This window comes from Neodiprion lecontei, chromosome 5 (genome assembly GCF_021901455.1).
Source record: "Neodiprion lecontei isolate iyNeoLeco1 chromosome 5, iyNeoLeco1.1, whole genome shotgun sequence".
NCBI classification, from domain to species: domain Eukaryota; kingdom Metazoa; phylum Arthropoda; class Insecta; order Hymenoptera; family Diprionidae; genus Neodiprion; species Neodiprion lecontei.
Window position 1 is genome coordinate 18565552 of NC_060264.1, and position 27095 is coordinate 18592646.

A 27095-nucleotide genomic window follows, 5' to 3' on the forward strand; every position below is an offset into this window, starting at 1 on the left:
CATTAGACTGGACCAAAAAAATTGACTATTTTTTTTTTGAAAAATATATTGAGAATATCATTCAACATTCAGTATGGCAAAAAAAAAAATTTCATGAAGTTTTAAGCCCTTAATATTAACTTTAAGAGGTCTATCATCTCTATTTTTAATTTTTAGTAATAATTTGATGTTTTACGTCAGAACTGTCGAAATATTGAAGTGAAAAAATTTATGTTCACTTATCCCTTTATAAAATTAAATTCCCTACAAAAAAGGTCTGATTATAGATTTTTGTCAGACAAGCCGTTTCCGAGTAATTAAGCTTAATAAATTGATATAATTTCTCGATTTGACTTTTTTAATTTGGAATTTCGTGACTAACGAATCAATGAATGTATAAAAAAGATCATGACAGATTCTTAAAGGAAATTTAATGTTCTACAAAAAAGATCTCTTAATATTTTTGCCTCAATTTAATTTTTCAAAAGTTATTCTCAATTAAAATTGAAGAAAAAATTGAAATTTTTTTGGCCCAGTCTAGTACACATTTTGCGTACGTTGGCCCGCCTGCATCGCAGACAAGAATATCGCTGCGGGAAGATTTCGCCGACCAAATGACATTAAACTATTTGACGCATGCGCGGTTGATTTTCAAATTTCAAGAAATTGTCCCGGTATATTTGTTCTTATGTAGTAACTTTCCCTCTGAAGAAAAAATGAATAGGAAAATGTAGAAATGAATTCCTGTAAGTTATTATATTACATATACTGTAAAACATGCTGATGACTGTCAGGACTCTGCGAGCTCTCTCATATTTTCGAAACGAAATAGTTAGTAACTATATATATAATGATAATTAAAGACATTATGTACATAATATCCAAGATAATCTTATATATTACTAAACACTATGTTATATGTGCACATAATATTATTTTAAATATATTTGTGTGCATCATACAAAACGAATTGACGTAGAAAAGAGTTTGTTTGTTTTCTCAAACAAATTTTTTTATTTACTTCAATCTACAGTGATCTAGATCCAGGATTTATAATCTTAGTTAAGATGCAATGCGACGTAATTTCTACAGCTGGTGAAAATTAATATCTACATTATGCTTTACACTTTTCTCATTCCCTTTCAGGGAGTTAATCATTGAATTTGTAAAGGATAAATTATCTTGATTAGGAAAAAAACATGATCTAGGATACAAATTTGCAGGTTAGAACTTATGAGAAATCGTTTGACGGACATAAAAGTATCTCAAAATTCGGATTGTATTTTCAAATTTCGGCAACATTTATAACCGTGTCTAAAATACATTTTATTCCCGAATGAACCATAAAGTTAACTTTTTTGACCTGAAAAGCGGGACGAAAGTGGCATATTTTTCCTTAAAACGGATTTGCGGGAAATATGAGCTCATATTTCAAATCAGCGTGAAATATGAGCCCAGTTTAAAATTCCAAATTTTCGAATAAATATTGCGGACAGAGTTGAGTCGGAAATAAATTTCTATTCATAACACAGGAATAAAAGTCGACTTTATTCCCTGGTTACATAATATACTATTTTTCCAATGAAGAAGGAAAGATCGGCTGGATTTGACTTTATACACTCGAGAGTCTCCCCCTTGCATAATTTTTGCAATCTGTATTCATATAGTTTATGAATGTACTGGTCGTTGAAAACAATTTCGTAGGAGGAGTAAAAATGATCGATGACCATGCACAAAAATCTGACCAATTGAAAGTAACTTGCCGTATTATAATCGTATTGAAACGTTCAATTTCACCTATGCTGTGCCCAAAGCAAGTGCAGTAAAGTAATTGTAAAATCACTGCTTATCCCGATTTGTGTTCTGTTTCTACATATAATATTCAATTGGCTAGTTTTGCATGTGCATCATCATGAAAACCTATTCGATGTTACTCATTTATTAATTAGGTACCTGAATCTAGCTACAAATCGACGACCTATTATTTATTTTAGTGGAATATTTGAAACTTTTTATCGAAACCTACGAGAACCTCGGGTTCCTGCGAGGCTGTACGATGCTATATTATATGAACTTGTACATATTCTAATTTCCCGTAATAATTATGTTCAGATTCAAATATGTATAGAATTATAAATGAAACAAAACGATCTTGTCTTCGCGTCGAAAAATCTTGTTGAACAAAATCTTGCGTCTTATACTATTGTTTATAATATATAATATGTACAAAGTCTTGGAGACTAATTACTTTGTTAAATTCAACTTACGTCGTTATATGTAATTAAATCGTCTAACGCGACTGTGTGGTCGATTATTATTTTCACGCTAAATATATAAGTCGATTCTGCACAACATTTCCGTAATAAACGTAACGTGTATGTTAATCATTGGTGTGACATGTTATTTTTTTCGGTACATAAAAAACTTCAACGAAATAAACCGCTTCTGCAGTCTCTGCAAATATCCGAATCTGATGATAAAATCAGAATTGTTACTGGAAAAGTTGTTCAAAATCAACGTCACTACAGCTCCTGCAGTGCTATTTTCGACAGTCTGAATAGAACGCTACTCACTTCGTGTTCACTATACATATTTATGTTTATAAACCAGCCAATGTTTCTGCACGTTTAACGTTTCACGATATTTCCCCATTCTTCCTAATTAAGGTCCCCTTATAACTAAGCACACTTCAAAGCCTGGTTCGACTTTCGTCACTCTCGCGAGGATTAGGAATTTACAGGTACGATCGTCTGAGTTACACTTAAGAGTAATTCAATTTCACAACTGAAAATTGAGAGGCAACCGGTTTGTTTCGGACATTAATGCTGACTATTTAAGAAAAAAATTCTCCATTTATCCACATCAATCAAAAATCATTTTTCAATAAATCCCGCCACACGAACGTATTAGAAATTTGGGTATTGACTAGAGGTGAAATCGTTAGACTTCGCGGCCACTGAGTGTTCACGAGATTTAATCAGTGATCACAGTACCAAAATAATACACCTAAAACTGGCGCGATTTCACTTTGTTTCTCCGCTTTTAGAAAAATTTGGTCAGTTTCTTCAAGACACTTGTGCTACGAAATAATGATTAAAACGTAATTTATGGGCTCGAAAGTTGATGAAATTTTTGTCAGCTAAAAAAAAATGACAAATATTCTTACAATCGTCAAGGTAATCGTCGATAGGATTCGTTTTCAATTCTGGTTTTTACCTCACTGTCCGAAAATAAATTAAGGCTGTGTCAAATTCGTTTTCATTCGTGGTGTGTGGTTTTGGACAAATTGTAATTGCATTATATTTTATCGAAGAAATATGATTTCAGAGAAAAATAAATCTTGAGAGTTGGTTTTAAAACAAGCGGTACTCTGTTTGACTTGGCTTATTAAGATAACCGTTATAAAGTTACCAAAATTGGTTACATATTTCCGAGGAATGAGAGCGGAGACCAGGAGTGGATTTCCTAGCAAATTTACGATTGCGATCAGAGTAACGGCATATCATCAACTATATAAATAATGGAAAGCACACCCCGCCACACCGTGATTTTATTTTACACTACAGATGAAAATTAACTTGAAGAAAAAAAAAGTAACTCGATTTTTTAAACTTCACACTTTATACAGAAAGGTCGTATATCGAAGCGTCCAACTTTATCACACAGTTAAAGACGCCAAACTAATTCCCCCTGCGCAAAACTGTAATGAAATATATTCCATTAGTCCGAAACTCACCAAACATTGACCCCGCACTTGTCAGACGCACACTGTAATCCAGCATCGACGTATAAATTCGTACCTATAATACCCCGAGGGGCCGTTCACTTAGGAAAGTCATACATTTTACAGTTGGAACTAAAAGTCAGAAGAAACGAATTCAAATCACTTAAATGTTGTTTGAAATGACGAGGAATCATTCGAGATGACTGAAATCATTCGAAATCACTGGGAATCACTTGAAATCACAAGACGATAAGGTCGCGATGAAATCACGCAGTAAGCGTTGGAAATCATGATACACAATTGTTGCAAGTCATGCGGTAAACGCTGAACGGTTTTAATTGACTCTTAACACTGATGTTAATTGTTTCTACTGATTTCCATTGACATTTTATGATTTACCAGCTTTCTGGCCTTTTTCTAACGACTCTGTTTCTGTGTAGCAGAAAAATCACTGGAAACCGCTTACAGCACTAGGAAATCAATGAAAATCAGAGTTGACATTGGGAATCAATTGAAATCGATTGGTGTACCGAAAACAAACGAAAATCAGACCACGAGATAGAAGTCTCTAGAAATCACTTGAAATCAATGTAAACAGTGAACCGGAATAATTAATTTGATATCTGCAAGTGAATGGCTCCTCGGTATACTCATGCCGCGAGGAAACGGTAAAACTTATCGGGCCGAGTGACCGACTGCGCATGCGGACAATGATTGAACTCTACTAGACAGCGAGAATCGTACCGCAGCGATATTTACTTTTGCAAAGCAGGGTAGCCAACTTACTTGAAACGAGGCACGAGATGTGAAACTCTCCGGCGTCAAGTGGCGAATTGAAATTACGTTGTTACGACGACTTTTAGCAATAATAATCAGTGATCAGTGATCAATCAGTGACCTAGTCTATCTAAAAAAAAAAAACGAAAGAAATTCGCATCACCTACATACGTCGTCTTCACAATCCACATTTGACGCCTGAAGCTTGAGTTGGCCAGCCTGCGCGAAAAGACGACGACGCTCGCGCATGCGCGGTCGGACACTGAATTTGGTAAGTTTCACCCTTTTCTCCCGGCGTGACGCGACGCGAGATAAGCAGCTGCCGCAGGAGGCAAGCAAACTTTATTAAGGACTGTCGTCGGGAATGGCGTACCAAGTGGCTGGATCCGCGGCGAGGGCCCAAGGGCCAGCGACCTGGGGACTTGCGTAGGACGCAGCTCCCGCCGCGGATGGTGCGCACTACCAGGCTCTGCCCTGCAGCGGCAGGTAGGCACCGCACTGCGGCTGCTGTTGCTGCTGCATGCTCTGCTGGGCGTTCGTCCTCGTGTACGAACAGTGCTGCAGGCTCTGGCTCGAGGACATCACGTGACTCACGCCGACCACCGAGTGGTGCGAGACGACCGCGGCGTGGTGCGAGCCGTGGGGGCTCGACGCGGCCGTCATGTGGGGCGCAGGGCTCGCCAGAGCGGCGCTGGGACCGCCGCGGCTTCCCTCGTTCCCGCCCCCGCTTCCGCAGGGCTTTCCGTCCTTGACCAGAACCGGGACGGCCACCCTTCGAGGGGAACTCGCGCTCTGGAACGATAAAGACAAGTTCATTTTGATTAGTTACACCGAAGGAAATTTTTAGTTCCGGTTACCGCTCAGTCCTTAACTATTTTCATTTTTTACCACGATCGAAAAATATAGTTCTAGGTAGAAAATGATAATTAGTTTTCTAACTGTTACCGGAAAGTCTGGTATCCGTAACTATTCTTTCTCGTTACGATCACTGTTATTATATTTCCTTGTAATCGTTGCGAAAATTTAATGCTTGTGCAACAATAAATTGACGTTAAAGTCTCGTTTAACTAAAAAAGTAGAGTAAACCGAACAAACTGATTTTGTTTTTTGTAATTCCAACAATATTTAAACAGTTTTTTCAACGATACCTGATTTACTGAATATTTCTAGTTACTGTACAAATGAAATTTTTCTCAGTGTTGGTTCTGTCCACAAAACGGAGGCTTCGGAGAGGAAATGGTGAGAGATAGCAGGCTAAATGATTCGTCTTTTCGTGCAGGTTGACCAACCCAAAGTTTAGTTGTCAAACTCGGCTTATGGAGGTTATGTGGCAGATTCAAGTTTTTTTGGAGGTTAAACGGATCTTAAATGATTGATGTTAGTAAGTCAAGAAGGCTTCTACACCTTTTACTGTTGACTGATTGATTACCGACTGATAACTGCAACGAGTCATCGTTACAACATAACCTCAATTCGCCGCCTGATGCCGAAGTTTGACAGCTCATGCCTCGCTTCGAGGAAGTTGGCTACCCTGTCTTGCGGATGAAAATATTGTTGAGGCATAATTCTGTAGACCAACAGAGTTCGATTATTTTGCGCATGTACAATCTGTTGCTCACCCTGCTAACTTTCACCATTTTCTCTCAGTATAATGGACTGTGTAAGCAATGGGCGAAATAGAAAACACCGATTCTGATATCTATCGGTGACGTGCAATGCGTAAGTTTAGTATATGCGTGTTGTTATAAGCCTGCATGATGAATCGACTACTCTGAAAAGAATTAATTGAAAGCGTCCGTTAATTGATTAATTAAAAGGACCCATCAAATGATTAGTCGGAAAAACGATTAATCGAAAAACATTTCTTATGCCATGTTTACCAAAGTCAGCAAATCTTTCCGCGATGTGTGTTACATGCGTAAACACTTAGGGTATGATTACAGCTGTCATTGCTTATATGTATATAGGTATAAATTTTTTCAACGAAACAAGACCTCAACAGCACTTTACTGACGCGCCAACATAAAATTATCGCAACAGGCACAAAAAATGTAGGCACAATAATATACACGTAACTATACATATAGTTGGTCTGAAAAAAAATCAAATTTATAAAGAAATAACTTCAACATTACATTTCGATACATTGATTGTATTCTGTTGTTATATTAATGGCGTAATTGGCTAATTAATTATTGGCTTGTAAATTGAGTAAAAACTATCTTGTTCTCCAAGACACCGGAAATGATAGATGCGTGAAATGATTCCGACTTTTTAGGTACATACAATAGTTACGAGATAAGTCACGTGGTTCTAGAAGCCTTTTGAAGTTCACCACCTAACCGAGCCAATTTCTAAGAATATACCGTTGCCCATGATTCCAAAAACAGTAAAAAACTAAGTACCCGTCTCACAATAAAGCTTGGTACACACCCAGTTCAAATTAACCACGTGTAAGATCAAAAAGCTTGGATGCATGTATTCAGCGACGCGTTGGGCCGAGTTAAGCAATGATTAGAATAAAATGTCAAGTGTTAAGAGGGGTATCAAATTTTTCTCTGCACACGAAGAAGGGAGGCTTCAGGTTAGGTATGTATGTACATACAACGAACCTATATTATATATTTCTTGGTATAAAGATCACGGCCGTTGCCAACAAACCGTGCGCTGGTTGGGATTCATGGCAGAGCAGCGTCCCCGCAGCGAAGGAGTTTAATATGGATAAGCAACAAGGGTAAACAAGGCTTTTTTAGAAAATGCATTTCTCGGTCCAACTGGTGCTGGTATGTGTGTCCAGCAAACACGGCATCGCGACGTGACCACCTTCTCTGTCCACAGTTCCGCAAGCACGTCGACTCGCATGTGTGCATGCATATATATCTACATATTATATATATATGTATATATATATATATATACATTATATATATATATATATATAATATTTCTGTACGCAACCAGTCCGCGGCGAGTAAACTCCAAGCCGTGTTATCCGAGGCGAAGGAGCTGAGCCAAGGAGAGAAGAGAGCGAGAGAAGCGCTGATGCCCGGCTACCGTCGCGACGCCATCGTCCATTCACCGATCTCCGTTCATCGGTATGCCTTACAGAAGCTTCGGCTACCTGGCCAACCACTCAGCTGTATCAACATTCGGTACATGACATTCCTTTTCTATCTTTCTCAACATGCCTTGATTATTCCATACACTCTCGGCTTCGGACCCGCAGAAAGTAGGCTTACAATCGTCGCCGAAATTTTCTGCATACTAGTCTCGTTTCACCGAATCTTCTTTTACTCTTCACGTTTTTTTGGGGAAAACACTCGCGTCGGCCAGTCAATATCACGAATCTTACGATGCAGCTCTCGTCAATCTCGGTACATGACGCACGATACTCTTGGCTTCATCAATACACGTCGTAAGCATGATGCTTTTCGACTTTTGGGACAAAACAACCTTGCTGGCCAGTCAAATTCATGAATCATACGCTCCGGCTGTCGTCAATTTTTTGCGAAAACTGGCCGTATGTGTAGTCTTGCATATGTATACATCCTTTATTTTACCTACGTGATGGTTTGCGGTATTATTTCGCTATAATCGGTGAAATTAAGATACTACATCATCATGGTGAATAGGAAAGTACTTGTAAGACCTCAGGATCATTTATTGTGTTGGAACTCCTAGGGGTTTTTTTTTTTTTTTTTGGTAAATGAACCTTCTTCGACTAAAAATTAATTTATCATACAATAAAACAGGTATAATCGAAAATTCGTAGTTACTTTGCTAATACTTTGAAATAATACATTCGTTGTACAATAATCGAATGCGCAAAATTCTATCGTTGAAACTTCCTCAGAGGTCAATGAAAACTGATACATAGTTACGGCAAAAGTATAGGACAAGTTTTCTGTTTCTCGGCATTTCACTCTTTAAACTGCAAATGCATGCCTAATGAATTGAAACATAAGTAAAAAGAGGCCCATTAGATAAAAGCAAACATCAAATGATCTATATTTGAGACCAAGGAAATGACCCTAGAAAATTGAGTTGAGTCCTGACAAATATCCTTGTGAGTGATACTTCATATTGTGGAACAACCAGAAAAGTACAATAAAATGAATATCTTTTTATTGTAGTAATGTTCAAATATTGTTGGAATGAGAAAAAATTCCGTTGCAAGTAACTTATATTTAGCGTCACTGCATAGTCGATGCTTATACGTTATTTGGTGATTCCTACGCATTATAATCAGTCGAGTAAATCAGACATTCTGGAGATAAATATTTGTAAAAATATGATCAGAGGGTCTTTGGAGATCTTGATGATGAGCAAAGTAAGCACGAAAACATTAGAATGGGATCGAAAATACCAGAGTAAAATCATTTCGAACTTTTTGATCCTACTACTTTCATCAAATTCTTGATATCTTGGTTAGCGTCACTCGAATTTCTTCAAATTCATTTCTATTATATAGTCACAGTAAGGATGTTATCTGATCAGCGTTCACTGTATCTTCGGTGTAAATATCGTTGTTGGAGATTTTCGAAACCGGATTTTCTCTGTTCCCAATTTTTTATCGAGGCTTTACAGCCGATTCATAACGCTTTGAAATTCGGCTCGTATACTCCGCCTTTCCTCTTTTCGGCGAATAATCCGTACCGGAAACACATAACGGTGAAATGATCATGACGGCGTACGCGCGCGCACGGAATTATTACCATGCAGCATATATCGCGTACTTATTGTATAATACTTGTAGTAAGTGGCAGCTGAGTGACGTGTATGCCAAGATAGACTTTCGTATTAAGTGGAGCAAATGCAATGCACTTCAGAACCGCGTTGCGCGATGATTGCAAGCCTACACGATGCAGGCAGCAAAAACGCTCGACGACATTCATGGAGCAATGCATTCACAATCAGCTCCAAGTCACGCGCGCTGCGTTATATTACAGCATCACACCACTACTTTGAACTAATTTCCGGCGAAAAAGAGGGACTAAGAAAGAAGAAAAAGAATAAAACAAACACCCAACGAACTTCACCCGATGATCCAGATAATTCGGCCCTGTAGTTTGATCAGTATAAACGAGCTCGAGAGCTACGAGTATTAAAAATTCAACAACGAAAGAAAAAAGTGAAATAAAAATGAAATGCTGTAACGTAATTGTCTGACAATTTGTATTATACGCACATAATGTGAATTATAGGTATAGGTAGGATATACGGAACCACGTCTCACTCGTCAATTAGGGCATATTAATTTCTTAAACCTTTTCTCGTAACGTGAATAATACTTAAGACTGAGGAGGGAGAAACATTTTTGTTACACACAAATTGAGCTAATTAATTCATTAAAGGGTCGTTTTATCCGAAGTCCAGGGGCTGCAGTTATATGTATAGGCGTAACTGTTCGCAAGCTTACATAATATATTATGCATATATGATACACGAAATAAAAGAGATTGTGAAGATATTAAAAAATTCTTTGCCGATTGACACGACGATTATACGCAGAGGCAGAAAAATTATCGGCTTCTTAAGTACTTTTGAATTGAATATTTATTGAAAATAAATACTAATTCGATGGCGATGTAAAGCATAATCAACGTTGCTTTGAACAAAAATTGCGGATTTGATGCAGGCGAGAAATGTAGCTAAAATGATTTATTTCACAGGTAAAATAAATAATTCATAAAAAATTCCGAGTGATTGGTTTCATAGAAGTTAGACGTTCAGAATTTTAAATTGATCATTTGATATTGATAAACACAAAAAATAATGCTATAACTGATAAAATCCAAAGTAAGGGTCAATTTCAATCAGGAGTTGAAAATCATAAATTGTAAAAATTCTGCACTGAATTATAACTCTGATTAGTTATGATTTCAATTTTAAAATGCTATGTCTTTATTCTACATTTGAGGGTGGGTATGATTATAATTTTCTGCTATATAACAATAACAAGTGTCAGGAGTTGATTTTTTTTCATATCTCTCTCAAGGGTTATTTGAAAAAAATCCTAATCGGTGTAAATGATCAATCGAAACCACTTGTCGTTTACCGCAAGATATTGAACAGCGATTTTCAAAATTTCCAACACTCGCCACGCAATTTCATCGGCACTATCATTAATTCCATGATTAATTCCAGCGACTTGCCATTCATCTCCAATGATTTCGCTTATCGTTAGCTCGATTGATTCTTCGCGTTTAAAGAAACATTCAAGTCGTTTGAGTTCCATTCATTTACAATTGGATTTTCAATCGTTAAATTCATGACTTTGGTGAGTGAACGCGGCATCGCGATATATTTAAGGAATTTAAAGAACCAAAAATCAACACTTTTATTAATTTTACTACAATTATCTTCTAGTCGTACGTTAATTGTGAAAAACTTTTTACTTAACATATCATCGCATCGTTCTACATTCAATTTTACAACATTGCACCGATATTGATTTCACTTTAAAAAATGGCAATATGGTAATTGGCTGCTGAGAGAAAGGATTGCTCCAGTCTATAATTTGTAGAAAATAGTCTTCTAAATAAAATCTAGTATATTTTCAACCATTTCCAAGCAATTTCAAACAAAGCATCTAAGTCTGAGTTTCTCTTCACAATTCCATTTATGCACATTAATTCAATCTCGTAATAAAATTAATAAAAAGTATCGAACTTAGGCTCATCAACCTACTCAATGGTACCTAATCCGTCACGTGTGACGGTGAAGCCGGCAAATATAACACCGGTCTGTACTTTGGCGGGACCAGGTGCTGTGAATGACTGTACACTCCTAGCAAGATGGCGACTTGCCCTCTCCAGCTTCGTCTCTCCTGCAACAGCAGCAGCAGCAGCAGCAGCCACCGAGGGGCGAAGCGGGCATCAGGGGAGAGAACGAGGAACGAACGTTCGTTCGTTCGTTCGTTTGCTCGCTACGCGCGCGGCACTTGAGATTTTTTACCGCCTGCACGAGGGGGAAATAAAATAAAGCGGTAAAGAGTAAAAAGTAAAAAGAAGTAAAAGAAAATGAAAGAAATAAAAGTAAAAATGTGAAAAAGAAAAAAAATAAATAAGAAACGAGGAGAATTCAAAAAAAAAAAAAAAATAAAATAAAAAAAAAAAACAACGAAAACACAATGAAAGAAAAACACACGCACACACACGTCCGCGAGAGGAGGAACTGAAATAGAGAAAATCCGTGCACAGCCTACAAGTATAATATTCGGCTTTGCTGATACCGTTTATGAACATTCATAATATAGATTGTAGATAATCTCTTGAAACTTGAAAATTACCTGCGCATGCGCCAAATAATTCAATCTCATTGGTCGGCGAAATATTCCCGCAGCGATATTCTTGTCCGCGATTCAGGCCGGCCAACGTACTCAAAATGTGTACGTTTGAATTTTCAAAGAGCATAAGCATTGAATTCCGACCGTTGATTGAAGAATCAACTTTTCGACCCAATAACAAATGCTTCCCAAACCTTTCCGAGTCTCTACCTCAATTATTTGAGATTCTAACCTCAAAAATTCGTATCAACTACATCGCCGACAGAAACAGTTTGACAGCTGAAACTTGGGATGGCCAGCCTGCATGAACAGCCGATAAAACTCGCGCATGCGCAGTTGATTTTCAAGTTTCAAGAGATCGTCTCGATATATCTAAGTCGTACATACGAATGTGGTGTAAAAACGTGTGAATCAGAGTTTGAACCATATTATTCATGACCATTTTGGTGTTTATTTCAATTTGACGCTAAAAAAAAATGGCCAATTTTGTTGAGAAATCTTTTTTTTTTTAGTCAAGAATCGTAGGTACAATACAGTGATTTAACCACAACTAGAAATTTCTCTGGCAAGTAAAGTACTTCACGAATTTTGTTCATTTTGTGATATGTTGCAGTAACGTCAAAAAATATTAGGCACGCATGTTTGTTGCCGTGCCAGTTTGGGCATTCAAGATGCGGAAACTACCCCTGATGTTTATCCCTAAACATCGATTTTTCGCAATTTTTCGATAACGGCGTAAAATTTGTCCAAGAAACCAATCGGACCATAAATTCACAACCAGTCGATAATATGCGCAGTGTTTTTACCCTCAGGAGTTGTATCCCTTATTATGTTCCGGGGGCAAATTTTAAACTTGGTTCTTACCCCTGAAATGGCCGAATTGGTGCGCTTAGAAATACGTGCCTAATGTTTTTTGACGTATTGTAACAAATCGCAGAATGAAGAAAATCGGCGAGGATCGCTCAAGAGGATCGGCAGAAAACCTTCCTTCCCGCAATGAAAAGCACACGTTAACGGTTATCTCGACGATCCGTGAGCCCGAAACCCAAACCCTGAGATCCCTCGGGTACATATTGTAACAAAATAATTGTCCCATAAGTGGCGGACAATTTCCTCGATGTATATAACAACGATTTTGCAAGCTCTGCGCGGATGGATGTCGAGATTAAGGATAAGATCTAAACTCTCCGTGCAACAATGGAAGCACCCATAACAAACGGTGTTTGCGAACGACTAGCTCTCTCTCCTCGCGGTGGTGGTGGCAGTATAAACACCATGCATTCAATAATATCAACCCACCCGAAACGATCATCTACATCTCCATCGAGCCTTCCCATTCCCGCACGCTCCGGCGGGTGCACCAGTTCATAATTCCCTCGTTAGCCGACGGAGGAAGGAAGAAATTTCCCCCCCACGATTCGAGAACGCGCCCTCGCCTCGCTGCTTCCCCCAGTCGATTTCTCCTACGGAGTCCTCGCAACCCCAAATTAAAGCCCCGCCATAGCATCAATTCACTTTTTGGCCCCGATACGAACCCCCGAGTTACGATTTCTACCGCTTGTTTACCCTTCAACGTTTACCTTGATTTTTTTTTAACACCGAACAATGAGAAAAATTTCATTTCTTACAGTGAGTAGAAAAATTCGGTAAAACAGGTATCGTTAAAAAACACTGCTTGAATATTGTTGGTATTACGAAGAACGAGGTACGCGTAACCATTTTGCGCTATTGTCGATCCTTTTTTGGTAATTGCAACGCAAAATCACTTTGTTAGGTTTACTTTACTTTTTTAGTTAAACAAGGCTTTAACGTCAATCCATTCTTGCACAAGCGTTAAATTTTCGCAACAGTTGCAAGAAAATATGGTAACGGTGATCGTAATGAGAAAGAATAGTAACGAATACCAGACTTTCCAGTAACAGCTAGAAAACTAATTTTCATTTTCTACCTAGAACAATATTTTTCGATTGTGGTAAAAAATGAAAATAGCTAACGACCGAGCGGAAACAATTGTAGTTGCGGCTTTTTTCATTATCATCTTGAACAGAATATCTGTAATAATCAACAATTAACTTACGTTTGTACGAGATTTTCAACTATTTCCAAACACTAGTCAGCAACACACGGTTGCAGTTTATTTTATATTTTATTCTTTCATTTCTACAATGTCTCTACAATGTCTCTACAATTTGTTTACAATCCATCGAACATACGTGCAACTAGTTCAAAAGTAAAACTGTTATTTAAACGATGCCAACGCAAAATGTCCGTATTACCGTACACATATGGCCATGGCGTAAACGCGTGTTTAGGACTAATGTCGAATGCATTTGCGAGAAGAGCGATTATACGTGACCCTGCATAGGAAGATTGTAATATTATCGACGGTATCTGTACAGACGCGTCTTTTACACAACTACCGATCCAAGCACTCATACGGGCTGCCAGAAACTTTTCAATTTCATCCAGATGTACGTATGTATTCGTCGATGCATACGCGAAGCGGTAGATCAAGATACGGCACGCTCTGAATTCTAATATCTCGCTTCACCCTCGTCCGCTCCGCTTTTTACGCCGCGTCTTCTTCTCCTCGTACAACATTTTCGAAATCCATTTCGCGTAACTGTACCTACGGTGCGGATGACGATCGTCACAGGCTGATGTGAAATACATCAAATTTTGTGACAGCGAATACGTGAATGTGAATTTCACTGAATGTACGCTGAGAGAAATTTTACTTCAGTATATTACCGTCACTCGGAAATTACAGAAAAAGTTTTACGCGTTTCCTGAAGAGTACGAGTAATGAAATATTCTGCAAATCGGTTGAGCAGTTTTTAAGATCATCGGTAATAAACACAGAAACGTTCGTTCTTCGTAATAACATTAAAGACTTTTTTCCGTTTTCTGAACAGTTGTTCAATAAAGTATACCCTGTTATTATTTGGGAGAAATACTTTTTCCAATGGTGGAGGAATCCTCGGAATCGGTTGGGCAGTTTTTGAGATCATCGATAATCAATTAATAAAGAAACGTTCGTTCTTTACAACAATACAACAGATTTTCTTGCATTCCCTGAGCAATTAATTCTGTAAAAAATAGCTCAGAATCACCTAGAAGAAATAACATCTCCAATGGGGAAATAATCAACCAAATCGGTTGGACAGTTTTTGAGATCATCGATAACAAACAGACAAACGTTCACCTTTTATAATAACAGCGTTTGAGAAGTTTGAATGCAGGGAAGAAACCTGTTTTTATTCTGTATCCAGATGCATACTTTTCAGTTATGGAAAAAAATGATAATAGTCAAGAACTGTATCTTAACCAATACTGTAAATTTTTCTCGGACGTTTCTATCGATTCTTCTTACCTGATTTTGCGCATTCTGCTCTGCCATGGCTTTTTCTTTGGCCTGTCGTTTACATTTGTACCGGTGATTCTGAAACCAGATTTTGACCTGAAACACAAAAACGGTACTGTAATACATTTGAACAAAGTAAAATTTACTATAAACTTCAATTCGCGTGTACTTCGGTTCATATATTCCTCTTTGCAAGTTTAATTTTTTTCTTTTTTTTTTTTCACAAAAATTGTACTGAACTTCACTTTCGATTAATTAAAAATGTTTCGTAACAGTTTGAAAAACGAGTTTTGGATGAAAGGATTTTATTTCTTCGACGCTTTGTTAAACATTTTTTAATACTTTTACAGATAGGTTGAAAATTAAGTTCAATGCCGATTTCGGAAACAGAATTACAATGGACTGTAAGACATAACAGAGAAAATGTCAGTGATTTCATTGAAATTTTGAAAGAAGATGTAACTCCGTGTTGAAAAGTGAAGCATCAAAAATGATTTTTCTCTAAAATTTTCAATGTATGGCTTTAAATGTTAAATTTTTTCGGTTCTACAGTGCTTGTATCATACCTGACAATGGTATTTGGCTACATAGTTAAAAAGCAACCAGGAATGAAGAGATATTAAACCTATAATAAAACACTATTCTTAATGTTCCTGTGAATAAATTTTTTTTTTTTTTTTGTTTTGCATACAAATTACTGACAACCTTAATTCTGATTAACTTAATACATACAACCGCATATTTATGTTGAAATTCTTGAAGCTGCATTGAAGAAACAGACTTTAACCGATGTTTTCATCCCTCAGCAATTTTCAAACAAAGGAAGTCATTAATTTTGCAGTTGAAACGTATCGTGCATGGATCGAACCTGTGCTGCCAAAAGTTTTCTGAAGGCTGCTAAAATTTCGTCAAGTCGAGACGGTGTTTTCATAGGCGCGGTAATATTCAATTTTAATGATTGACAATTTTTGTAACGACTTAAGAGGGTCCAATCCCGTAATCCTTGCTAAAGGGTCCCTGCACCGGGCTTCACGACTATTCTTTATATTTTTCCAAGTGGCACTCTATAACGCCCAGGTTACAGGGCTGCACGCCTAAATAAAACCCTGAATAGTGGAGGCGTCGCTATTTCATCGTTTTATTTGGTCAGTTTGCTCAGTGTGCTCTTAATTTCAGCGAAAGTTGAGGCGATACGAGATTGCACGCATACACCGTTGGAACAAGAATAAAATGGAGTTCCAGTAATTAATTTCATGCAGTGTTGAAACAAGGGTTCAAAAGGTGTTACCGAACCTAATCTAGGTACATTTATAAACTGAAAAAATCCCCCGCCAGTACAGAAAATGAATTCCCCCCAAATTGTATAGCTAAAACAGATTTTGGATAGCAATAATATATTTTTCACTGAATCACAAGTTAATTATTTATAAATTATAACGATTGTAAGTATCGAATGTTTTTTTTTTTTAGTGAAAAAGTAGTAGAATATCGTTATTTCCCGGACGGTGTTAATAAACAGATGCTTGAAGTTAAAATTTATTGTTTCATCATTCCATTCTGGATCACAGAGGACTTTTTTGCTAAGTTTAACACGTAGGTAGGTACTTGAAATTTTAATCGATGGAGCTTGATCGAAAACTCCGATGATAATGTCTTAGTTAGTAACTGAAGCTTAGTGAATTATTCAAAGTCATGAAATGATGAAATTTAAACCATATATTCCGCTGCTTTAACATTCGTTCAGTTTCAGAACTTAAAATAATCATCAATATTGGTCGATACGTAATTTAATTTGATTACTGGCATCCGTTCCACTTTTTAAACCTTTCCTGACACCGATTATGGTTTAGTTCTTGAATTGGAATTGTGAAACTATCGACAAACTAATACCTCAGCTTATTGGTTGTTTTTTTTTTCTATTTTAAGCACAAATTAGCGTACTTTATAAACCGATAATTTTTCACATTTTCATTCGTGGACATTGTCACCTACCGATCTGACTTTTTTTGCTCAAATTTCACTACACGCACATAATTTCCTGCCATGATTTAACGTGCCGATAGTCAATTTGACGTCTATATTGTCTAACGCCATCTTGAATATCATACTTTTTGCATTGTGGAACCCGCCAATATCTTTTATATTTACCTGCGATCATCTCGATAGACGCGAACCGTTTATGGGATCAGGCTTTTCGGACAATTGAATACCGATGGTTGGATGCGTCGGGAGTTTCCGACTCGATTGGATCAGCATCTGCCTCTGACAGCCGCGTGTCGTAATCCCGGAATATATGAACTACAATAGACTACAGAGTGTCGAGTGCGCCGAGGGATATTGCGTCAAGGTTCAGGTATATGTGTATACAACTATGTCACACATACACGTATACCTGCGCACCGTTTATACGTATAAACCCGCGAGGAAGTTTTTTTTAGTACCTCATTGGTCCCTAAATGTGATGGGATAGACACCAGAAGCGTGCTCATCTTCTTTTATGTAATACCTTATACTCTGCGCGGCAGAGAAAAGTGAAGGGCAAGATTCCGGGGTGTCAATGATGAGGTGTAAAGATATCGTTAGGTGGAGCTAGTCGCAACTTTCGTGAAATTGTGGATGCCAGAAGTACCTATATATAAAAAAATACAAATTTATTGCATTCACCGAACACTGCAGAAAAAAAAACATACATCGATGATTCAAATACATTTTGTTTCACTCGATAGTTATAAAAATTATTTTCTGATGACTTTCTTGTCCAATCTATTATTGATATTTCTATATTTCACGAAAACAAAACATATTTCTTTCGCAATATTTGATAGCGATATCTGACAAATCCTACGCAAACTTTTTCCTTCTGTAACGATAAATGTGAACTTTCACAAGAATCATTTCTAACCGAACAATACACATTGTATTGGTAAATAAATATCCAATAGGTTTATACACAATGAGATAAAACAACGAAACTTAGAAAATTGATCGCCTGACTGCGGATGCGCGAACTTCGCTCGCTGTATTTTCGTGCAGGCTGGCCAACTCAAGCTTTACCTGTCAAACATGACTTACGGAGGTTATGTAGGCGATGTGAATTTCTTTAGGTTAACCAGATTGCAAATAGTTGATGTAGTGGTTCGGAAAGGCTTGGCAAAGTTTTATTGCCAACTGACCGATTACTGATGACTGCTAATTATGAGTGGTCGTAAAAATATTATTCAAATTCGCCACTAGACGCGGGAGATTTTGACATCTAAGTTGGCTTCTCTGCCTTGCGGGCGAAAACATTGCCGTGATACGATCTCACCACGGAGTGTAGTAGGAAGCAGACAACACTCTGCGATAAAACTTGACCCCAGTTTTGAAGTAACTTAAGAAGAATTGTCTAAATGCGATTTGAGCGCCACTTACGGGAAAGAGTGAAATTTCCGCTATAAAATGTGAAAAAAGAAGAGCGGCGATCCTAACCTATAAACCTCCGTGCCATAAACATGCTCCGTAAATTCGTAAAGTACGCATTTGAAGTGAGTGAAAACCGATTAATTGCCTATTCAATCTCAACCGACAATAAATCCGAGGAAAAGGTGACAAACGGTGAATCGTAAGATCATAGGGGGAAGGGGGAGAGCGTTATACGGGCTTACACCGCAAGAGGCGCTTAAATCGCACTTGGACCAACTTTTGTGCCGAACGCTGCTTCAATGTTGACTTCGTCCTACTACTCCGTGTATCTCACCAACCAGTAAAGTTTAGTTGTTTTCCGCAAGCGCACTCGGTCACTCACGACTGACAAGTATCACCGTTTCCTTTCCGCATAAGACTGCATTCTTTCGCCCTCACGAATGGAATTTATTGTTCCCTCAACATGTTACACACTGAGAGAAATTTTTAGTTCCGGTTACCGCTCAGTCCTTAACTATTTTCATTTTTTACCACGATCGAAAAATATAGTTCTAGGTAGAAAATGAAAATTAGTTTTCTAGCTGTTACCGGAAAGTCTGGTATTCGTTACTATTCTTTCTCATTACGATCGCTGTTACTATATTTTCTTGCAACTGTTGCAAAAATTTAATGCTTGTGCAACGATAAATTGACGTTAAAGCCGTATTTAACTAAAAAAGTAGAGTAAATCGAACAAACTGATTTTGCGTTGCAATTACCAAAAAAGGATCGAAAATAGCGCAAAATGGTTACGCGTACCTCGTTTCTCGTAATACCAACAATATTCAAACAGTTTTTTTAACGATACCTGTTTTACCGAATTTTTCTAGTTACTGTAACAAATGAAATTTGTTAGTGCTTCTCAATGCACTATTGTACTGGACGAACTTGCCAGTACCCATCTTCGTCAATGGGTAACCCATATGTTTATCTGCGGTGTACTGTACTACAATTACAACGCACAACTTGAACACAATAACGGAGAACGCATCAGTTTATAAAATGGTCAAGTGGCCACACATAAGCCGCCAATTCCCACACACAGCACACCACAGTTCTCATCCTGCAACTAGTCGCTCGTTGCGTTGGGCTCAACTCAGAATCCCTGATGCAGAATGCCGACGATCCACTTCAGTCCGAAATTCAACTACGCATCAATCGTTCGCGTGTTGGGCATGCACGTTTGACAATGTGCAGAGGGTACAAGGCACGTAGCAACAGCTCGGGGCGCAGTTTATCGGTCCGTAAGACAAGTGAGCGGCTCTGAGCGTGTAATTCGCAGAATATTAACCCCGGGGTGAGATAACTTCCGCCTGGCGAGAACCACAATGGAAGCCCTAGACCCTCCCTTCAGCGATACGCAGCCGAGAACTTTCGCCCATATGTTGGTCGGAGTTTATTTAGCTACTTTGTAATCAACCTGGACCAAGAAAATAAATTGTCAACGTCATGTCTTGTCGGAGTCCAAAGTGTCCTTAGACCACAAACATTTCAAGTCCAAGAGTCTTACACTTTCAGTCAGTTTTACATTTATTTAGCCTTCATAACGATTTCGATTGTATGTGAAAGTTTCTGACCATTCTGTAAGCCCAATGTAGTGTTCTGTATAAATATCATTCCAATTCCGTAATGTATATAATTTTTGTCTTCATTTCATAAATTGAAAAATTCAATGTAATTAACATATTAGAATTGAAGAATATTTGTTTGTTCGATTTTACGTGAAAGTTTCTGGTTCCTCATTATGAAGATTAAATAAATGAGAAAATGACTGAAACAATTATTGAATCTACTGGGAAAAAATGCTTCGTATAATTCATATACCCAAAATTCTAGTGCCGTATCAATGAAAAATTTGAACGCGATCGAGATGTCACGTTATTTTAGGAAAATTTGAGATGTCTCCTTTTTTGGGACAATCTGAGACGTCACGTTCTTGTAGCACAATTTGAGATATCACGTTCTTCCATACCGTCGTCGACTTGTTCGTCCCAAAAAAAATGGATTATCGATAGTCTATACACACTGTTCTAGAGCATCGGAACGGCAGCATTGGTTATGGGGGGGGGGGGGGGGGGGGGGATGCGAAGGGCGAAAACTGCGAGAGCGTTAAATCAACATTGAAAACCATGAACATTTCAAACTCTCTCTTTCTCCACAGCATCAGCATCCCGTGTGTATGTATAGAAGAATTGAAAAGACTGGACAAGGCTCGGCACAATATTTGGGAGCAGAGCTGGGGTGAATACGCGTAGTCAAAGTGGGAGTCTGGGTCTGCAGGAGAGAAGATGACGAGGAGAGAAACGCCCGCCTGACTGCTTGCCGCGTGTTATTTCAAGCCAGGGACCATTCGTCCGTTCGTCCGTTTGTCCATCACTGCAGGAGCAGAGGAGCACCAACAGCAGCAGCAGCAGCAGCAGCAGCCCAGCAATGCGGTGTGTAAATACGCGCCCGTTTCTGATCTCGATGAAAGCTCTGCAAGGAGAGTCGAACTACGCGGCTCGAGCTGCGGTGACAGCCGATCCGGAGACTCGGGGAATTTCATCCTCTACTAGTGCAGCCTGCTGCAGGTAGCTGACGCTGCACCGTCTCCGGGAGCCCAACTGTTTACCCTGGAGCATTGAGCCCGTGGAACCCGGAGGATGAGGGACGAGTCGGACTCCCGCGTTTACTCAACCGTAAGTCGAGGATTAGGTACTTCTGATAGGCGGAACGCTGGTAATTGACTTGCCATGACTCCTTTCGTTTCAGGTCGTTCTTCGCCGAAATCAAGTGTCAAAGAACTGTCTCAGCTTCGAATGTGCGTAACTTGGACTGAGCAACTTTATATGACCATGTTCAGTTTTCTATCTACAAGTCGATAAAGCTTTATGAGATCCCAGTCTATATCATTCATTTACCAACGCCAATTTATCACAACAGTCATAATCGAATGATCAAGGAACCATGAGCGTACCTAATATCATAATTATCGTATTGCCAACTCGCGTGAATAGATAAGTCATTAGTTTGGAGTTGTTCCTTTTTTTGGACGCTGTTATACAGCCATTCTAACCTCTATCTGTAGCTCTTAGATCTACGTAATATACCTACTCGGCGATGTAACGGTTTCTGGCCACTTTGTGTCATCGACGAATACAGTCGCGGTTTGTTCAGTTCATGTAACTTAACCGAATTGATAATTATAAATGAGTGTTGCGCACAAGTTAGTTAAGTTATTTTCATTACCCTCAAATTGCAAAGGTCGTGAACGTCTTATAAATTATTACATGCAGGTGTTTTCGAGGAATTGTAACACTCTTAATGAAATTTCTCATCCCGGTCCTTACATAATTTTATTATAGACTGAGAGAAATTTTTAGTTCCGGTTACCGCTCAGTCCTTAACTATTTTCATTTTTTACCACAATCGAAAAGTATAGCTTTGTTTTGTAGCTGTTACCTGAAAGTCTAGTATCTGTTGCTATTCTTTCTCACTACAATCGCTGTTACTATATTTCCTTGTAACTGTTGCGAAAATTTAATACTTGTGGAAGAATAAATTGACGTTAAAGCCTTGTTTAACTAAAAAAGTAGAGTAAATCGAAAAAACTGATTTTGCCTTGCAATTACCAAAAACGAATCGACAATAGCGCAAAATGGTTAGGCGTACCTCGTTTTTCGTAATTCCAACAATATTCAAACAGTTTTATTTTCAACGACACCTGTTTTACCGAATTTTTCTAGTTACCTACTGTAACAAATGAAATTTTTCTCAGTGTACCGTGAAACCTCCCCGTTAGTACAAAACTAAAAGTCGTCAAAAAGACATCTTTACGTCCGAAAGATGAGGTCACAAGTCATCATTCAGCGATCGTTCTGGGGACGTCAAGTTCCGTGCTGTCTGTGCCTCTTCTATTATACCGCAGTCTTGAAAGGTGTTTGCGTGACTTGCGGTTTTCGATTGAACTTGGTATTCGAATGGTGATTATTATACGTCTCTCTATCAAAACGCAATGAATCTCTCGGATACCTATCTGTACCGCAGGGGTGAGGGATACTCCAGGCTCTAGTTCTGTGTCCGACAAGGGGTTTGTGCAAGGCGGTAGGGTGGAAGGGCGAGCAATTGATTGAGTTAGGCGGGAGCAATTGGTAGGGTGAATTTGGAACCGCTGATTGTCAGAAATTATAGAGTCTATCTATCTATCTGATCGAGGCAATCCAGCCATTCGAAGTTAATCGTTTACCCTACGTTATAGCTGGCTCGAAATAACTTACTGTGTTGCAGGTTAAAATCTCGACTGCAACTATACAAATGCCTTATCTAATGCCAAGGAATCGATTGCCTTTAGATCATGAAAAAGTTTAATCGCGAACACCGTTCAACTTTTTTATACGCATGCAAAAAAAAAAAAATGTCAGAAGCCGTCAATCTCTACATTTCATTCAAGACAATTTCTGGTCAAAAAAATTGTGGAATCAATACTCAACAAGTGCAATTGCGGGGTTAATTAAGGTGAGTTAGATCAAAACAGTGTCGCGTCAATATAGAGAATACAAAATAAATAGATAAATAAATAAAAAAAACATTAACGCTTCGGCACTAAAAGAGCTGAAATATCAATTGATATTACTACTGAGGAAAAAAGTACACTCAATTTCAATGATTCGTAGATTAATTTATTCGTAATTATTGAAATCATCTTAGACAAATCGCCTTAGCAATTTTTCTTAATGATTCTATGCAGCTACTGTACCAACTACATGGAATTATAGAATTATAAATTGAGTCCAGACGCCCTTTAGTTGATTTTCAGGATGTAACCGAATTTTCATGTATAAATATTGTACATATGTATGTATAATATGAACGTCTGCGGCGTTACTCGGTGTTAGATCGCAGAATAATTACGTTGCGGTTGAAATATCAAATTATGATTAGGGGCTGTTAATTGGCGCGTGTTGACCCTGCTAAGTGGTACGCCAGAGGGGAAACCCCCAATGCCAAAGCCCCTCGTGTTATTTTAGCAGAACGTCACAGAGCCGATGATGACTTGCCGATTATGTGTGTGTGTGTGTGTGTGTGTGGCCACAAGCCGCGACTTGTATTATAAAGCTATGGACGAAAGCGATACGCGCGCTCATTGCCTGATAACAATATCATCGAATGTTGATTTTCTCATCCTGTGCATTATTCGAGTTCGAAAAACGTTGTCCTGCAGTTGTTCATGATAAAATCAAATACACTCACGGTTTCCCTAATTTCATACCCCACGGAAATTTGGTAAAGAATGAGAAAATGATAAATAAATAAACCACTGTAACAAAAAGTTACACGGATCTCCAAACCAGCTTGAAATTCTGAATTTATATTCCATGTAATGAACTTTTACGAAAAAATATTCAAGATCGAAACTCATACGCAAAAAATACAAATTTCGGAAAGATAGCTCTTGAAGCAGTGTAGTCTGATTGAAAAAATCTATATACGCTGAAAATTCAGCTACTCCTCCATGACCATATTACACAGTAAGCTGTGAATGTTATACAAGGGAGGATTATGAAAGCCATCGTTTTTTTGGTGACGAAATAAATTTTTTCGTCATTCTTGACACGATGAAGGATGTGTTTTTGAAGTCAGATCCATTTCTTGCATAATCTTGTGATCATGTAAATTTTATTCTCTTTTGACAGAGTGATACTCATAAAAATTCTGTTTTTCTTCTTCATCAATAGATGAAGCGGAGAGAAACTTTCCAGTTGTGACTGATTGTAAGATCATTCAGAACTGGTCTCGTTTTTCTCAAGATTTATAAGTATCGGGAATGACATAGTTTCTATTTGTAAGTACTTTTCGATCTTTTCTGCGTCAGGTTTGATACTGAATGAATATAAAAATAGGGTCCAAGCAACTATACATACTATTGTTAAAGTTGACATTACTGAATTTTCTGGTCACTGCAACATTAAATCTATTTGATTATTAGTAGACTAATGTTTTTTAATCAAACAAGGCCTTGACATTAACTTAATCTTCCCCAACGTGAAATTACAGCAATAGTTAGTAGAAAAATATAGTACGAGTGACTATAATAAAAAAAACTACATTTTCTGTTTACAGTTCCAAAACTTACTTTCCTTATGTAAAGAACCATATTTTTTGGTTACGGTTAAAAAGTGTAAACAACGAAGGACTCTATTGTAGCAACAACAGCTAGAAACTTCTCTCGATGTGAGAAGTTTATGATCAAGTTCAGCACTTTACGGGAATACAAGTGATGAGAATATATACAGATGATTTGAGCATTCCTTGCAAATTTTTGGATATAACAGAAGAAGCTGTCGCTTTTATCGCGACTACTCAGGGCCGATACGGTGTGTTATTTTTGAGGGGCCATCCTTTGACTGTCAGGACCGATGGTCGTAATTATATGGACCCGCAGTTAGCCAAGACGTGCTGTTAGCGGTGTCCACAACCGGTCCCACTCACCTATTAGTTGGACGTAACTTTACTCGCCCCACTAATTCTTATACAGTGGACACCCTATGACAAACAATCCGGGCTGTAACTGGCCTGTGTTTGGCACTTTTATTGCTAGTGTACATAATATATTTACTCACAGTATGCAGTCAGTCACTCCGTTTTTCGGGTTTAAAATCCGATTGTATAATTTACAAAAATTTCGGTGATATCTTTATGCTTTTTCAATCAAAAACTCGATACATCGACATGTGCCATGCGAATAAATCTTTATTTCACTCAATGAGGCTTACTGAGGAAAATGTCATTTGTTATGGTAGCTAGAAAAATTCGGTAAAACAGGTATCGTTGAAAAAACTGTTTGAATATTGTTGGGATTACGAAAAACGAGGTACGCGTAACCATTTTGCGCTATTGTCGATCCTTTTTTTGGTAATTGCAACGCAAAATCAGTTTGTTCGATTTACTCTACTTCTTTAGTTAAACGAGGCTTTAACGTCAATTTATTATTGCACAAGCATTAAATTTTCACAACAGTAGCAAGAAAATATAGTAACAGTGATCGTAATGAGAAAGAAGAGTAACGGATACTAGACTTTCCGGTAACAGCTAGAAAACTAATTTTCATTTTCTACCTAGAACTATATTTTTCGAATGTGGTGAAAAATGAAAACAGTTAAGGACTGAGCGGTAAATGGAACTAAAAATTTCTCTCAGTATTCGACGCATTTATGAAGCACCGTTTTCACTCAGGTGCAAGTAAAATCAAGATACCCAAACGGTATCATCGTTGATACTGTTAATATTTTTGCTCGTTACGATTATTATCTAATCTTCTGCATTCTGTGCCAATTGATTGCGAAGTGACGGAATTGGCACTTATACAACTGCCCATGCTGCTTATGAAGCCGTGCCATATTGTCAAATCTTTTAATCAACTGATCTTTTCTAAGATCTTTAATCATTACGTTTTTTAATGCAGTGAAAAATTGTGAGCACTTTGAAGATTTACCCATCACCATCTTCAGTTTGACAAGTTCATTCATCAATAATGAAAGCCAACGAAATCTAAAGATGATAAATTTGCCATGAATTAAGCCATGTTTGCTGATTGTAGCTTGAACTGAACCTTCGTTTATTTCTCACACAGTTTAGCCACTTTTGAATAAAGAATTTTCATTTTCTCAGGAATGTCTCAACCGATTCCGAAGAAATTTTCACGCGAGATGCCAAATTAGAAGGCTAAACTTTTAATACCACACATGCCTGTGAATATTCCAGACGTATGAATTTTTCGATGAGAGTCTGAAGGATTTTTATAGCTACAGAGGGTAATTTTCGCACCGAGCGACTCGCGCTGTTCAGAATATTGCATATCTGCATACGCATAATAAGGCACGACACGACACGTAGATTGAAGAACGCGTGCGCAGTTTCGCCGGCATGTGGCCAGCGATAATTACATCCTCCAGAGGCTGGGGGCGTGTATATGCAGATTACAGGTGGCTGATGCACCGTTGAATTTCTCCTCTTCAGGGCTCTGCACACTTTTCAGAACCCAAGGGTGCATACATTGCTCAAGATGCAAAGAGGTTCCGGTATATGCATATTCGTCCGCTTCCCTTTTCACGCACGCTCATTGCATTTCCCCGTGCAGATCTAACCGCTGCCCGCTGCTTTTTTCCACTCCTGTATGCGACGAGCCTCGCCGGAAAGATTTTTCACACGGCAGACTTGGACCTTTTTTCAGTATTTTTGCAGCTTCGGATGAGAAATTGTAATTGTCAAGCCATGACGAAAAAACTATAATATGTATGTATTATCGTTTGGATCACTGTGTACATAAATTACGTAAAATAACGTAAAGTCCTTGGCTCGATTTGATGATTTCATGCAAGAACAGAGACTTTTGTATACCTAGCTGGTTGGTTTTTTCATTTTTGCAGCAAGACCGATAACTAAACTTTCCGTTGAATTTCTGGTGTGAAAATTTTCCTCAAAATGCCCGAAAGCTAAGTGTCGAGAATTCTTAGAGAATATTTTCCTCGAAATTGATGAACACA

The 27095-nt window shown here is 38.1% G+C and overlaps 1 protein-coding gene across 1 annotated transcript in view; it reads right to left on the reverse strand.

Annotated features, from left to right (window-relative positions):
* Window positions 1-482: 482 nt before the first annotated feature.
* The window catches only part of LOC107217386 (homeobox protein Nkx-2.4), a 42860-nt gene continuing 16247 nt past the window's right edge, over window positions 483-27095 (reverse strand). The window contains exons 3-4 of the mRNA XM_015654890.2: window positions 15142-15228; window positions 483-5272 (exon numbers count right to left, since the gene is read on the reverse strand). Of these exons, the coding sequence (XP_015510376.1) occupies window positions 4940-5272; window positions 15142-15228 (420 nt within the window). The 3' untranslated portion in view covers window positions 483-4939. The remainder of the gene's footprint in view (window positions 5273-15141; window positions 15229-27095) is intronic.